This window comes from Thunnus thynnus, chromosome 17 (assembly GCF_963924715.1).
Source record: "Thunnus thynnus chromosome 17, fThuThy2.1, whole genome shotgun sequence".
Classification (NCBI taxonomy): domain Eukaryota; kingdom Metazoa; phylum Chordata; class Actinopteri; order Scombriformes; family Scombridae; genus Thunnus; species Thunnus thynnus.
Genome location: NC_089533.1, coordinates 1995009 through 2011139, shown reverse-complemented (window position 1 = coordinate 2011139; position 16131 = coordinate 1995009). Strand labels below are relative to the sequence as shown.

General features: G+C 39.1%; 1 protein-coding gene across 1 annotated transcript in view; it reads left to right on the top strand.

Moving 5' to 3' along the window:
* The window catches only part of doc2a (double C2-like domains, alpha), a 57043-nt gene extending 42166 nt beyond the window's left edge, over nucleotides 1-14877 (top strand). Inside the window, exons 8-10 of the mRNA XM_067570506.1 lie at nucleotides 4473-4554; nucleotides 6530-6626; nucleotides 12048-14877. Coding sequence (XP_067426607.1) covers nucleotides 4473-4554; nucleotides 6530-6626; nucleotides 12048-12184 — 316 coding nt within the window. The 3' untranslated portion in view covers nucleotides 12185-14877. The remainder of the gene's footprint in view (nucleotides 1-4472; nucleotides 4555-6529; nucleotides 6627-12047) is intronic.
* The last annotated feature ends 1254 nt before the right edge of the window (nucleotides 14878-16131 follow it).

Here is a 16131-nt window from a genome sequence, read left to right as displayed (position 1 = left end):
CATTATTTAGCCACCAGCACACTATTTACCAAAAGATAACAACCATAACTGCTCAGATACAAACTTATAATTGGGACTGGAAGACATTTCAAGCCTGAACTCCTCGTGTAGCTCCCCTCAGACCTCACGGAGGACTAAATACTGGAATACTACATTAATGAGACAATTAAAAACTGGAGTTTTGCCATCTTATTAACTTTGCTAATCAATGATGCAACTGTTAAAGCAGCACCATCTGTTTCCTAGCAGGCAGGATAATCAGTGAGAAGAGGGAAACAATTTGAGCAGCATCTTGTCGGGGCTCAGCTCCGTCAGAGGGAAACACCCGAGGGCCAACGTCGAGGATTTAAGGCTCCTCTGTGCTTTTGTTTCCTCCGGCACTCAAGGGGCTCTTGCTTTGAAGAGGAGGAGAGTTTTTCTGTTGCACGCCGTCAGAATGCAAACCGAGTGTGAGCCAGAACAAGCAGGCGACTGACAGCTGAGGGGTTGAATGAACTCGGGAGAGAGAGATTTGCCGGTTTTAGAAATCACTGCAGCATCCGTCTGCATGCGGCAGACACTCTGGACACTCTGTACGGCTCACTTTGATCCGATATATCAGTTTAAAACAGATCAATATTCCTTTAAACTACAAACCAGACAAGGTCAAGTCAGTGTCGTGCACCTGTTCCCCTCCAATCTGTCTGCCTGGCTTTATTATTATATTTAAACCCAAGAGGAGAAATCTGTCCTGTGTGGTGTGGAAGGATTATTAGACAGTTTTAGTGTCTCATGGTGGTCGTAATGTTGTTTTAGATGCTTTTAAAATAAGAAAAACAAGATTGAGGAGTTAGAACACCAGACATTTTTAGAATTTTTAAAAGACTTTTTTTTTTTTTTAACTTTTTTGGGCGGTAATTAAAGGTATATAATTATTCCACATTAAAATGTCTAAAAACAACTAGACCTATGTTATATATGTTGTTGAGTTGTGTACTTACATTATCCCAAATGTTTCCAACAATTTTCAAACCCAGAGAAATCTGTAATTTAATCAAAGTAACGGACCGTTTCATTTGGTCGCCTGTCGATGGCGTCATACCTCCTCTACCAAAGAGTAAACACGCACAAGATGCATACGGCGGCGCTGTGTTTGTCCGCTACAATGGCGTCTACCAAAGAGTAACTTACACACATACAAGATAATACATCGGCGTTGTGGTTGTTCCACACAAACTGTTGTAAATTGACTTTTATTCAGTTTTAAGCCACATTTTCATGATAAATTTAGGTGGTTTTTAACTATATCTTTTAGCCGGAAGAAGGATTTTAGTCATTGGACGTCTGGATCTTAAGTTATCAGAGAAATAAACTGGAAAAACGTTAGCAGCAGCTCGGCTAACAGCCCCTCCAGGAAGTCCGGTGGTCACCAAACATCGTCGGAGAAATGTTGATTTTTTTTTTTAGGTGAAACAGCTTTAATTAGTATTTTAACGATTTTAATCGGCGTGCACGTTTGTTCTTGGAGAGGAGGAGACCTCTGCGGATAATTCGGCTCCCGGGAGAAACCTGCTGAACATCTGGATCTAAAATTATAAGAGAAATAAACCGAACAAGTGTTAGCAGCAGCTCCGCTAACAGCCCGTACCGGACGTCCAGTGGTCACCGTACATCGTCGGAGAAACACTGATTTTTTTAGGTGAAACAGCTTTATTCAGTGTTTTTACCTGTAATCTCCGGGTCCGTTTGTTCTGGAGAGGAGGAGACCTCTGCCGGTAAAAACATCCTGAATGATGAACACTGGAGTAATCCTATCCCGGTGAAGCTGGTTATTTAACAACGAAGACCACAACTCCCATGATCCCTTGCTACCTCACACCATCATCACACTCCGTCTTTTGTTATTGTTTTGATTGAGACCCCTAGCGGCTGAAATTACATATTGTGAGTTTAAATGTTTTAGCAGCTTTGTAAAATATTAGTATTTGTGTGAGCTGGTGTTGTTTGACTTAAAATGTTAGCTGAAATGTTTGGTCACGTTACAGAAAGTTAATTAACTTTGATTGTCTTTTAACGCTTTTAACACTCAGCGAGCACTTTACTAGGAACACCTGTACAATCTATTGCAATCCAATACAACAGCCACTTTTATTTTACATTTTCAGTTCTTGTTGATGTTTGTTGACGTCAGAAAGGTGATAATTCTACTTTGTTTATCATTGAGGTCATAGTGGGTGGTGTATGATAATGGGTTGGACAAATTAAGGGACACTTATCAATATAATGCACTCCAGTACACCACCACCCACTACATCCTCATAACATGAAGTAGAATTATCACCTGCCTGATAATGTCAACAAAAACTGAAAAAGTAATAAACTTCATAAAAGCAGAGTTTATGGCAGAGCTGTTGTATTAGACTGCACAGGTGTTCCTAATAAAGTTCACAGTGAGTGAATTTGTTTCTATCTAGACTGTAAATTGGACAAAACAAGACATTTTTAACTTCGCTTTGGACTCTGGGAAAAGTGATGACCGTTTGTCACTATTTTCTGACATTTACAAACAATTAATTGAGAAAAGAATTGACAGATTAATTGATAATGAAAATAATCATTAGTTGCAACCCTAACCTAAAACAGCTATAATCAAGTTAGCTGTAGACTAGCTGGTGAACATAGTGGAGATATTTCCCTCAGGAGTTGGTAAAGAGTAAAAACAGAGCTAAAAGAGAGTGAATATTGGACAGAAACACGACTCCACATGAATGATAATGTTGCTCCGTAACTGCTGGATGTGGAAATAAGTTCAACATATCAGATGAAGCCATGACAGTGTTGTGTTCACTACCTGCTTCTGATGAAAACTAGTGGACAAAACATCAGTTAGAGCAGGTTTAAATAAATCAGTGCTCAGTTTTAGTTTTCTGAGATGACGTGGTGCATGTTTAGGTTTGCTTACATTTGTTTGCATTCATGTGAAGCTGTGGGTATTTATTTAAATGCCATTTTATAGGTCGTCTGTATACGTTTAAACTTGCTCGAGACAAATATGTTTTGTTTTTCTGAGCAGTTGTGCTGTCAGGCATCTGTTGGTGTATCAGGAGTTTGATTTGTTTCTGATGAAAGGTAAATAGATCAGCACAACAAATGTTGTCTGCTTGAATCCTCTCGTCACCGGTTGCAGTTGTCAGTTCAACTATGGACATTAAAGTGGTTCACTTCAAAAACATTGAAATGCAGCAGCAGAGTTGGCCTCTGTTAGAATGAATCACACTGATCAACAGCTTGTTGTGTGTGTGTGTCAGAGTCAGACTGAAGTCACTCAGAAAAAATGAGCCAGTTAGCAGGTCTCATATTCCAGCTGGTATCTCATTTCCTGCAAAGCCTCCCAGAAGCTCACAGACATAGATAACAGGGTACCAGGGGCCCGAGATGGAGCGGAGGGGCCCCAGCCGTTTTTTCTCTTCTTATTAGCCTGCAGCGGTTTGCAGAGGAGTGACGGTGATGAAGAGGAAGCCGCCGAGCACATCGGTCCACCGCTCCTTTATTATTTACTCCTGTCATCTGTTAGAATAACTGGTCACAACCAATTACAGAGCAGCTCTGTGTGGTGAAGTGGTTCAGCGACGACCGCCGCCGCCGCTAGTGATGATGATGTGTGGAGCTCAGGCTTCCCTCTCTGCTCTCTGCCACCCATGACTCACTGAGTGTGTGTGCTGCATTGTGAAACTGATTAATTATTAATTACCGCTTCATTAATGATGATTTACACTTAATGAAAATAATCCAGCAGAGAGCAAAACGTCTGCCTCAAGCGTTCAAACACTCCTTTAATTAAACACATTTTATCAGTTTCATATTGTTCTGTTTTCTCATATTAACATTGTTCTACACAAGGAAAATGTCAAGCTTTTATTAAAAGATTATAAACAATATCCGCGACTTACGGCTCTGATCTGATGGAGATTCATCTGTGATCACACATTAAAAGATTCAAACATTTACTCACCACAGACACAATTACACACAGCTCAGTGTGCAGGGAAATGCTTAGTTAACATCTCCATGTACTGTGCAGAGTGCAAATACAATAAAACATTGAGAAAATTGAATACAATTGAAAAACATATATAAAATACAGAAATAATATGTAGTATATGCACTATGCAATATGTAAGTATATGCACAGTGTTGTAAATAGTTCAGTGTATATGGAACACTGAACAAGATGAAATATGGAGAAACATGAAAATGAAAATATGGACATTATGCAGTTAAAATAATTATATCTTTGGATGCTTAAAGGGACATTGAAAAGAGTCTTTTTTTTGTCTGACCAACAGTCCAAAACCCAAAGATGATTAATATGAACGTCTGAGTAACCCCAAACCTGGACATTAGCAACGTTTAACGGTTAAGTTATAACTGCATGGACGCTCTCCATCAGAGGAACTAACGTGCTCTTTCATTTTCTACTTTTTTATTGTCAGATACCTGAAACCCGACATACAGAAGAAATCCAAACACAAAACAACAGTGATGAAAAAGACCCTCAACCCCGAATTCAACGAGGTAAGAACTCACAGCTGCTCCCCTCAGACTTAAGCCGAAATTATACTTTCCGCATCCGCGAGAACGCAGAGGTCTGCGAGGGTCCGCTAGGGTCCACGTGTTGTGCCACAATGCCGTCTTCCTGTTGACGCCGAACTACTGAGCATGCGTGGAACGCGTCCTCCAAGTGGACTCCAGAAAGTACTATAAACAGAACTACTAGGCATCTGTGGTGTCTGCAGCTGTCCGTGTCATTTAAATTTCTGCTCATCTGCCTTTTACTGCTGCTCTCGAACAGTATCTCTGCACTGTGTACAAACTTTGTGATATTTAGACTTTTTTTTAAGAATTTCCATGATTTCCACTCCACAAGTTTTTTTTTTTTACTTTTTTGTTATATTTCTACCTTTTTTTAAAAAAAAATTCCAATGTGTTTTCTCTCAGGTTTCTTTATCTATACAAACTTTTTTTGCGATATTTCCAAGCGGCAACCTCTGGGGCTGGAAAATGAAGCCAATGTGGAAGTGCCAAAAACTGCAGTTCCTTGAATGGCCACTTGAGGCTCTAAAAGCGAGTCATTCCCCATAGACCCCCATGTTAAAATGCCCAACTTTACAGCAGAAATAAACATGTTTACAGCCTGGTACAAAAAACCGTTTTGGTCTCCGTAGCTAATTTCCTCTTTCATGACAACTGTACGGGGGGTGAATTTTTTTATAACTCACCCGTTTAAATTTTATTAAGCTGTAAAGTTATACATAATGAAGGACATGGCTGCTTTGAGTGACAGGTCCGCCAGCCGCTAGGTGGCTTGTTTCAGCCATTCGGGCCGCCTCTTTGCTCATTTTTGATTGGCTGGGAGTTAGGCAGCGTCACACACTGCCAAGATGGCGACGGCCGGAGCGGCTCGCTTTGAGCTTCAAAACCGCTCTTCAGAAACCAACGGGTGACGTCATGGTAACTACGTCCATATTTTTATACAGTCTGTGGATATTTCACCTTTTTTTTAACTTCTGGTGTTTCCACTCTAGTTTTTTTTATGCGTAAAACCTTTTTTGTGATATTTAGACTTTTTTTTTTTTTTTACAAATTTCTAATGTTCCACTTTTTTCATGTGTCATTTTTTTTTGCTATATTTCAACTTTTTATTTGAAATTCTGGCTTCCACTCTGCCTTTTTTCCTGGCCTTTCGACTGCGGTTTTTTATGCATAGAAAACCTTTTTTTGCTATATTTCGATGTTGTTGGTTTTTGTTACATTTTTTATTTATTTCTGGCGGTTCCACCTTAGATTTTTTATCTGAAAAACCTTTTTTATGATATTTAGACTTTTTTAAAAAATAAATAAATTCACTGCATTCCACCCATTTTTTTTGCAATATTTAAATGTTTTAACAAGTTTCTAATGTTCCTCTTGGGATTTTTATGCTTTTTTTAATGCTGTTTTGGGTGATATTTCAATCAATTCAAATTTCCAGCATTTCTACCCAGGTATTTCTTTTTTTATTTATTGTTTTTTATTTATTATTTATTTATTTTTATGTGTAAAAAGTTTTTTTTGCGATATTTCAACTTCTTTACTTTTTTTTCAGGGGTCATTTTTGGGGATTTTTTTTTTTTTCCAATATTCCAACTTTTTCCAGTGTTTCATGTTACTCCCAAATGCAGATGTTCTAATATATTCCAGACATAATCAATATCACTGTTTCTCAGCCAGGAATCTGCTGACCACTAATACTACAATGGACAAAGTGGTGGATACACACTGAATACCTGTTAATAGATTAATCCATGGTTGGTTTGTGCTCTGTACATGAAGAAAAATATAGAATATCACAAGACTTATTGCTGAAGATCTAATAGAAAAAGAGACTTCATGACGCAGGTTGTACAACAAACATTCAGCTCTGGTTTGTTGCTGCAGCAGTCAGTGTAGGAGTGTTTGTAACGCTGGACCTCACAGACCCGTATTCTGTAATAAATATGTTTCCCTGCAGGAGTTTTTCTATGAGATCCCCCTGTCGGAGCTGGCTAACAAGACACTGGAGGTGACGGTGTGGGACTATGACCTGGGACGCTCCAATGATTTCATAGGTGAGACACTAATGCCTTGCTCTGATCACTGACCCTCTCAGTGAGTTTCACTTTGAACACATCATCATGACATCAAATCCATTCATCTCTACCAGAGGAGAAACCTCAGCGGGCCACAAACATCATGTTGGAGAATTCTCAAGAATGTGTTTTATATTTGGACTGGAGAGTAAATAAATCACCACGGGGATGTTTCTGACAGGATTCAGCTCAGTGAGAGCTGGAGTTTGTTAGCTCTAGTTGTGTTTTTATCATTCTTAACATCTGATTTCTTCTTTCTTTCTTTCTTAGCCATAGTCGGTCACCACCTTGGTCCATAATGAAATACTGTATCTCCAGAACTATTTGATGGATTGCTATGAAATTAACAACACATATTCAAGGTCCCTGGAGAATATATTCTAACCACTTTGGTGATCCCCTGACTTTTCCTCTAGCGCCACCAGCAGGTCAAAGTTTTCAGTTATGCTGTCATTGCTGTCAAGGCAAGGCAAGTTTATTTGTATAGCACATTTCAACAACAAGGCAATTCAAAGTGCTTTACATAGAGCATATAAGGCATTAAAACAGAATATTTGATTTGATTTGATTTATTGAACAGGACAGTTTGCAGTATTAAGCAGAAATGATGCACTGCACCGGAGTTAGCTTGAAGCTAATTTGCATCCGTAGTCCATTATAATCAAAACAACAACAACAGCACAACAACAAACAGTACAAAGCAAAAAAAACAAAAACAAAAAACAAAAACAAAACAAACAAGCAAAAAAAAAAAAAAAAACCCCCACAAAGAACACACCATACAAAATACAAAGCCACACACAACAGCACATCACATACACCTACAATGTCAATTAAAAATCAATAATGTAAACTAGACTCAGTGGTCACACAGCTGATTCATCTTTAGTTGATTTTTTAATTTGGCCTTGAATGCATCGATAGAACTAATTTATAAAAGCAACACAAGTAAAAGACATATAAAAACAATTAAAAAGTGTTAAATTTGGAAATAAAAAGAAGCTAAAAAGGGAATAAGACAGACAAAACAAGAGAAGAGCCCCTGAGGCAACTCACATTTTTTCCACTTGAGAACGCCTTTTTAAAAAAAGTTTAGGTTGTTGAAAAAAAGTTAAAAAGTTTAGTAATGCAGGATAACAGCGCGGCAGGCTGTAAAGTTTTACAAACAGTCTTGTCTCAAAATTACTAAAAACATAAATGTGAGAGGGATGATGAAATCCTTCAGCAGCCAATCAGGAGAGAAGCTTTGTGCTGCGCTTGATGTTATAACTGAACTAAACCAGGACGCACACTTTTTATTTCTCTGGCTATGTGGAAATCTGATGTTTTCTTGAATAACAGCATTAAAACACAAGTCTTACGGGTAAAACATAAGACTCATGCTATTATAGGAGGTCAGTGTGGGCCACTGGTTTATACTCTAACAGGGCGGCCACAAATTAAAGCTTTTATTCACAATTTCAGTCCCAATTTTATTTTGAACATGTTTAAAGACAAAACTAAATGCAAATGTATATAATATAATATAATAGCCTCTTCTTCCTTTTCTGCAGATCCATCTTCCACCGTTCTGGTCTTGTATTCATCCATGTGATGCTTTAAGTCTGTCCCACTGTCCAGCTAAACTTTTCAGTTCTGACTGTCACCTGTCAGCTGTCAGCTGTCAAATCTGATCAGATATTTACTGAGGTCTAGGAGTGCATTAGTGGGAACAGAAGTGGTTCTGATCTGATGAAAGTTCCTGGTGTGCAGCTATGCCAAATCAGCAAAGAGAGCACCATGTGTCATAAATCTTCTGTGGATGGCCTCAATAGCTGTGTCCAGAATTGTGTTGTGTACATTTACCTCATATGCTCTCTCAGCATCGCTTACTGTAGCGCCTCATCTTGAGCCTGCTTTTTTTCTTCTTTGTTCTTTTCTTGGACAGTGCAGCCTCCATTTCAACGTCTGTTCCTCCCTCTCCTCAAAGTTTCATTTGTCCATTTGACAAATGCATCTGCAGCTGCCTTCACAGTTGTGAAATCGCTGGCAATTTTGAGGCTCTCTTGTGTGGCAATCACCATTCAATGGGCAGAGAGGATATCCATCCCTTTTACTTGGAGGTACTTGGACAGTGGAGTGGTTTGTTCAAACACACTCAGGAATATCTGTGCCGTTAACACTCTCAGGCCCTCTTTAAAGCCTTGTGCTTTAAAGCTATAATATGTAATTATTCCACATTAAAATGTCTAAAAACAACTAGACCTATGTTATATATGTTGTTGAGTTGTGTACTTACATTATCCCAAATGTTTCCAACAATTTTCAAACTCAGAGAAATCTGTAATTTCATCAAAGTAACGGACCGTTTCATTTGGTCGCATGTCAATGGCGTCATACCTCCTCTACCAAAGAGTAAACACGCACAAGATGCATACGGCGGCGCTGTGTTTGTCAGCTACAATGGCGTCTACCAAAGAGTAACTTACACACATACAAGATAATACATCGGCGTTGTGGTTGTTCCACACAAACTGTTATAAATTGACTTTTATTCAGTTTTAAGCCACATTTTCATGATAAATTTAGGTGGTTTTTAACTATATCTTTTAGCCGGAAGAAGGATTTTAGTCATTGGACGTCTGGATCTTAAGTTATCAGAGAAATAAACTGGACAAACGTTAGCAGCAGCTCGGCTAACAGCCCCTCCAGGAAGTCCGGTGGTCACCAAACATCAGGAGAAATATTGATTTTTTAGGTGAAACAGCTTTATTCAGTGTTTTTACCTGTAATCTCCGGGTCTGTTTGTTCTGGAGAGGAAGAGACCTCTGCAGGTAAAAATATTCCAAATGATGAACACTGGAGTAATCCTATCCTGGTGAAGCTGGTTATTTAACAATGAAGACAACAACTCCCATGATCCCTTGCTACTTCACACCGTCATCACATTCCGTCTTTTGTTATTGTTTTGATTGAGACGCCTAGTGGCTGAAATTACATATTGTGCGTTTAACACGTATAGTTGGCTTTTCTTTTGCCTGCTGTTCTATGGCGACCAGTTTGAGCACCGCATCGATAAAAAGGCCATCCTCTGGTTTACCAAAATGTCCAAACACTTTTTTTGAGAGCATCATGCTTGGCCCCAGCGTGCCTGTCCAACTGGAGAGAGGCGTCTGTGGCTTTTATCTTGGGTTCTTTTCTCCCACAGATTGACCCTCTGATAAGACTCCCTGATGATCACAGCTATATCAGCGTTCCACTTGTGATGACAGTTTGAGTAGTGTCAGCCAACACAAGATTAAGGACATGAGCATAGCACCACACATGCACATGAGTGGGAGGCTGAGAGGTTACCAGTGCTGAAAAACCTTTGTACTGGCCCCGCTAATTGGATGCCCCATCTGTTGCATTCCCTATACACATGGCCTTGTCCAGTTTCAGACACTCTTAGACTTCCAAGAGCAAGTCCACAAAGTATTGGCACTTCACTACAGCCTCTGTAACATACCTGAAGATTACTGAACACTGATCTTTCTGGACATCACTGGAAATACTCTCTTGAATTAGATGGCCAACGCTATCTATTACAGAGTTCACAGTAGCTTTGGAGAGCAGGGTGATGGGAGACCCTCTACCTCTTGTTCCACTGGATTGATGTACTTTCTTGCTCTTCTTTACGCAATTGTCAAGATGCTCTTTTAAGCAGACAACATACTTTCCTAATAAAAGGATGACCTCCAAAAAAATGTTATGGTCTATGGTGTTTTCACCACCTGCCTGTAGCTCAGCCCCCTCTTCCCAAGAACTTTAACTACATCCACTACACGCTCAAAAACCTGGCGTCTCTTTCCTAGTTGTTCCCTATGAGCAGACATCTGACTGCTGATATTTGCTTTTGAGTAAATTTTGCTTTTTGATGCTTGATCTGGTCTGTTTGTTAATGCGTCTCACCAAATATCGCTCAAGGAGAAGTCTTGTTCCGAAATCTCACAAGAATTGAGTTGTGGAAAACAGCTAAATATTCAACTCAACTCTCGCAAGATTTCAGAACGAGACTTCTCCTTGAGTTATACTTGGTGAGACACAAACAGACCGGATCAAGTGAAAAATGAAGAAAAATGTTTTATTTCTCTGTATGGTGCTTTCCATAATGTCATCAGACACTTATAATAACAATCTCAGCCTATCAGTGGCAAAAACAAACACTTCTAGGGAACATACATTGACGAGGCGATATTGCCCCGTCGGATTACATTATTGCTGGCTGAAGCATTCTCACTCAATACTGGACCAGTTTCAAAAATTGTTGTCCCCATTAGTCACTTAGACACAAAAAGATGGAGAAAAAGGGTCCAGGCTGAAAAATATAAAAGTTTTCCTTTAAGAGAGAGGCATGATGCATTTGAAACGAGGAATTTCATTTGCTTTTATTTCCTCTTTGACTTTAGACACTGTGAGATATCAACGTTGCCATTATATACACAAGGCTGATAGTAGCAGTCATTTCCTGCACATCGTTGCCAAAAGGAATTATGTCGGACTAATTACTATCAAAATAAAGCATGCATGAAGTTTGATAAAAATATTTATCGCAGCTAAATTTCCTAACACTGTTTTCTTGTAATTATGAGATATTTGAGTCATAATTATAAGATAAGGCTTCCACATTTTTTGTGCTTCTGCACCAGCGAGAGCCGTGGCCGAGTTATCCATCCGTCTGTCTCATTCTCGTGAACGCGATATCTCAGGAACACCTTGAGGGAATTTCTTCAAATTTGGCACAAACGTGCACTTGGACTCAAGGATGAACTTGAATTGATTAGAATTTGGTGGTCAAAGGTCAAGGTCACTGTGACCTCACAAAACACATTTTTGGTCATATCTCAAGAATACATACGCTAATTATAAGTTTTACATAAATGACTAATAGGATAAAATGATGAATTGGTGACACTAATCTTGGTGAAATCTTGAAACTGTGGTGATTGTTTAGATCTTCTGTGCTGCTTGGTTGAAGATGTGTGTGAAGCGTCCACGGTTTAGAATTTGTATTTTCTTTGCACCAACATCCATATCTGAAGCATCATCTACTATCATGGCTACAACTTTGTGTTCTATCAAAATCAGCTTTACTGGCCGAGCGTGTGAACACATACAAGGAAAATACACTTAATACCTTTCATTAAATTCCCTCAAAGTCTTCACTACAAATTATTATATGAGTCTGGACAGACATGGATGTAAACTCAGACCTGACTGGTTGGTGGAGGCATACAACCACAAGTTTCTTTTGTGAATCCAATGCACTTCTGTTGAAAACTATTAAAATAAAGGCAATAATTACAGGCCTCATGATTAAAAGTCAATCCACAGAATGACTCAAACTAACTGCAGCACATCCTGCTTCCTGTCGGTGTTTAGGTGGCGTTTCTCTGAGCTGTCACTCACAGGGCGACGCCCTCCGTCACTGGATGGACTGTCTGAAGAATAAGGGCCGCAGGGTGGAGCGGTGGCACATCCTGACCAACGAGCTGCCACGGACCCTCAGTCACGACTAAAAGCCAAGCAGCCGCCTCCACGCATGCAGACAGTCGCTGTCAGGGATCACATGGTTCACAGAGGTCCTCCGCTCACTCTGTGGGTCGGACTCGAGTAACTTCACCGCAGGAATCAGCAGGAAGTGAGAGGAAAAGTGTATAATAATAACAATGACAGCCAGAGCAGAGTGCCTTCATTTCTGATCAGAAGAGAAGAAGCTTCAACACTGTCACACCTGCACTCAGCATCAACATCATACTGTTAACAGGTTTATGAGAGGAGGAACTCACAGGAATTAAACAGAAACCAAAACTGTAGATTTCACTGGATTTATAGTACCGCTAAAATTAAATTGCATGTGAAATTGCAAATTCAGGGAAGCGGGTGTGTGCTGCTCTCGCAAGTGAAGTAATTAACCAGATGTGCATTTGCTAAATGAATCTCTGAAGGTGTTTTCAGACAGAAAGGAAAGTGAAACATCATAACACCATTCGCTGGCCTGTTTTTATGTGCCCCAGAGAGCCAAAATACCAACTGTACAACATAAAAAACATGGCAATGAGTCACACCGCTGCACTGGGCGACATGTTCCTTCATTATGAAGAATTTGGCCACGTTATTTTGTTTGGAAACGGCTCCAAAGACCAATAACTACATTCACGTTTTCAGTCCCTGGAGAGTAGTTCTGCAGATGCCACTGAACATGTGGTTTACTTTGAGAAATGTACAATGTAGAACAAAGTCAAGAGTTTGTGATATGTAGCACAACAAGCTAGTGAAGCTGTAAACAGAACCGCGTTTCCGTGCTTAGTGGTGCCTGCCTTACACAGAACTACTCTTCAGAGACTTTTGGAGCCGTTTCTAAACAAACTAACGTGACCAAACTCATCACGATGAAGGAACATGTCGCCCAGTGCAGCGGTGTGACTCACTGACGTGTTTTTGTGTCTTTGGACAACAACAGAGGAATAGAATTAATTTAGAAGAGATGAGGCTTCAGTGATGAAGACTAACTGACTGACTGATTTATCAAATACACATCTGGTTAACTTTCACACAGGGCGCTCAGCCCTGAGCCTTCTTTTGATGTGAGGAGTTGTAAAGGAGGCTACGCTGACATTGATGTCATTAACGCTACATATTGTGCAAACTCTACAACAAGAAAGTTCAATGCTTGTTTACTTGTGTTGTGCAAGCTGTTTATATGGCCTAGCGTAGCGCACACACTGTAGCCTCTTCTACATCATAAACAGGAAATTATATCTGGAACTAAATGACGTTGCAGAATAGTGCTGTTTTATTGGGTCACTGCGCTGTGACCTTGGGCACCCTAAATCATAACCCCCACCCCCCCAAAAAAAAAAACTGTATTAATGCTCTGGACAGACGCAACAAAGGGCGCCAGTGCATTCGATAGACATGTTTACAGTAGCTTGTTCTGGCACATAGTGAAATTGGCTTGTTATAGCTATAGCTATGTTATAGCTAGGACCAGGCTTGCTTTCTTACTTCCATTAAAGAGCAGATTCCCTCAACCTTTTAAATTCTCACTTTCTTGAATATCTGCACAGCTACAGTTTGTTAAAGGTTGGTAAAGATGTGGTTACAGTTGATAAAAATAGTTCCACCCCTCATAGACATTTGTTTTTTGTTATATATTAGATACTTTACATCTCAAACAGTCCGGATATGCTGCAGAGATAAGATCTTGTTTTGGTTATTCCTGCAATTGTTTAACTTTTTCTTTGTAAAATAAGCATTTTACGGGGAGAATATGTTCCAGGGTTGGACCTATTTGAACATTTGGTCTTCAAAGGTGCTAACAGTGAGCATGTTTCAGTGAAGAGGTTTAGTGTCCACTGACTGAAATTCTGTTCCACATTGAGAATATAATTTCTCATATTCGGGGACATAAAATGATACTGAACACTTAGAGAAAATACAAACCGTCATCAGCTTCCATTTAAAAATTGTACAGGTCTCTTCTTTCAGATAAAATCTGATTTTCTGTCACATCATTACTCTGACATCACGCATGGATCACATTTCTACTGCACTTCTCAATAAGACTGTGAAAAAACAAACTGCATCCTGTTGTTGCCATGATGATGATGATGATGATGATGATGATATATCAATACAAGTGGTTCTTCCTCGTTGTTGCATGATGCAATATGTTGATATACTTCTTTATATCTCTGTACTTCCCCTGCCTGTTTTCTAATTCAAAGTGAAGTGAGACATGATGAGGCATTCAGGTACAGCTCGTGTTCTGTTTACAGTGTTCTTGTTCCTCTTTTATGCACGACTGTATGTATGAATGTGGCTTTCTATACGATATTGTTGAACTGTTGTTTACACTGATCTTGTGCTTTACAGGTGTTCTTACATTTCTATCAGGTGTTTTATGTACGATGCAACAATAAATTTGGAATGCAACACAGACAGAAAACTGAGTTTGTTCTTGTGCAGTGATACTCCTAAGTGGCTTCATGCTGCCCCCTGAAGCTTTAAAACAGAACTGCAACTGATGTCCATTACCAATAAACCTCATCAATCATCGCATTTATAAGTTTTTTCTTCAGTATCAAAGTGATCCAGTGTAAACAGGAGCTGCTAACAGCTGATTCATATGCCTTTTAATGTAGACTATCTGACATAAAGTAAACAAATATCAGCTAAAAATGGTCCAGTTGACATTATTTGATGAGCTTTTATGAGGTCTTGCTCTCCTGATGGTTTTATTTTTTCCTGTCTTCATATCAGTTCCCAAACAGGCTGATATGTTGCTGTTAGCATGTTTGCATTTGTCAGATCAGCAGAAAGATTTTCATACAAAAGTCAGTTTTTTCCATAAATAAAAAAAGTTCACTTAAATCCTTAGAACTATATTTCCTCCTTCTCCCTCATTAAAAAATCCAGAAGCAGAATATGTAAATAATAAAGTCACAATAAAGTTTGCTGCTTGTTGTGATATTTGTTAAATTTCAATTTTGTCAATCCTTGTCCTGTTTTCTGTCTCCATTAACTCATGTAAACCCTTCATTTTTTCCCTGTTTCCCATAATGCATCAAACATATTGGCTATTTGGATGCAACACACGGGTCAACTTGCAGCGCTGACTGTACAGATGAAAAGTTCACAGCATCCGTCATCACAGACTTTTAAGGTCAGTGAACGCCTCCTGAAGCAGCAAGTAGACTGACTCATACAAAATCAATAAATGTAAACTTACATGTTTTTAAGACAAACATATTCAGCTTGGTGCTGGAGTTTGTTGTGGTGCCCTGGGTTTTGCCTCTAAGGCTACATACAGGCTGCCTTATTACTGCAGGTTAAAGAAACCCTGCAGACACTATTCGGGGCTGAAAAACCTGTTTTTTCGCAGATAAGAACATTTCTTATCTATTTTTTAAACATAGATTAATAATTAGGGCAGTGAAGCCCAGTGCTCTTTGTGCACAAACATATTATACTATTAGGTATAGTAGTATTAGCTATATCATACAGCATACTGTGTTTTTAACAATACAGAGGTTTAATAAAAAATCATATAAATAATATAAAGTTAATAATGCCTATATTTTTTCTGCATATATATTTTTGTAAATATACAAATAATAATAGGAATGTACTAATAGTTTACTTCTTAAACAAACCTGCGTCTGTCATGTTAGAGCTGTGATAAGTTGTACTGCAACACTAGATTTTGGGTGAGCAAGCTGTCAATCACACAGTCTGTGCACACCCACTCAGGTGCCAATCAGGTGAAATCAGAGATTATATAAGCTAAAACAAACTGTAGAAATTAGTTATTTAGCCTGGTTTTGTCCGTCCACCAGTTTTTATTTTCTCATATCTTCAATAAAGAAAAAAATCAATAAAATTTAAAAAGGTGATTTCCAGGACAGAAGGCGTCGAGGTGAGACATCGAACACAGAAAAGGATCACAGCTCTGAGCCTCCAA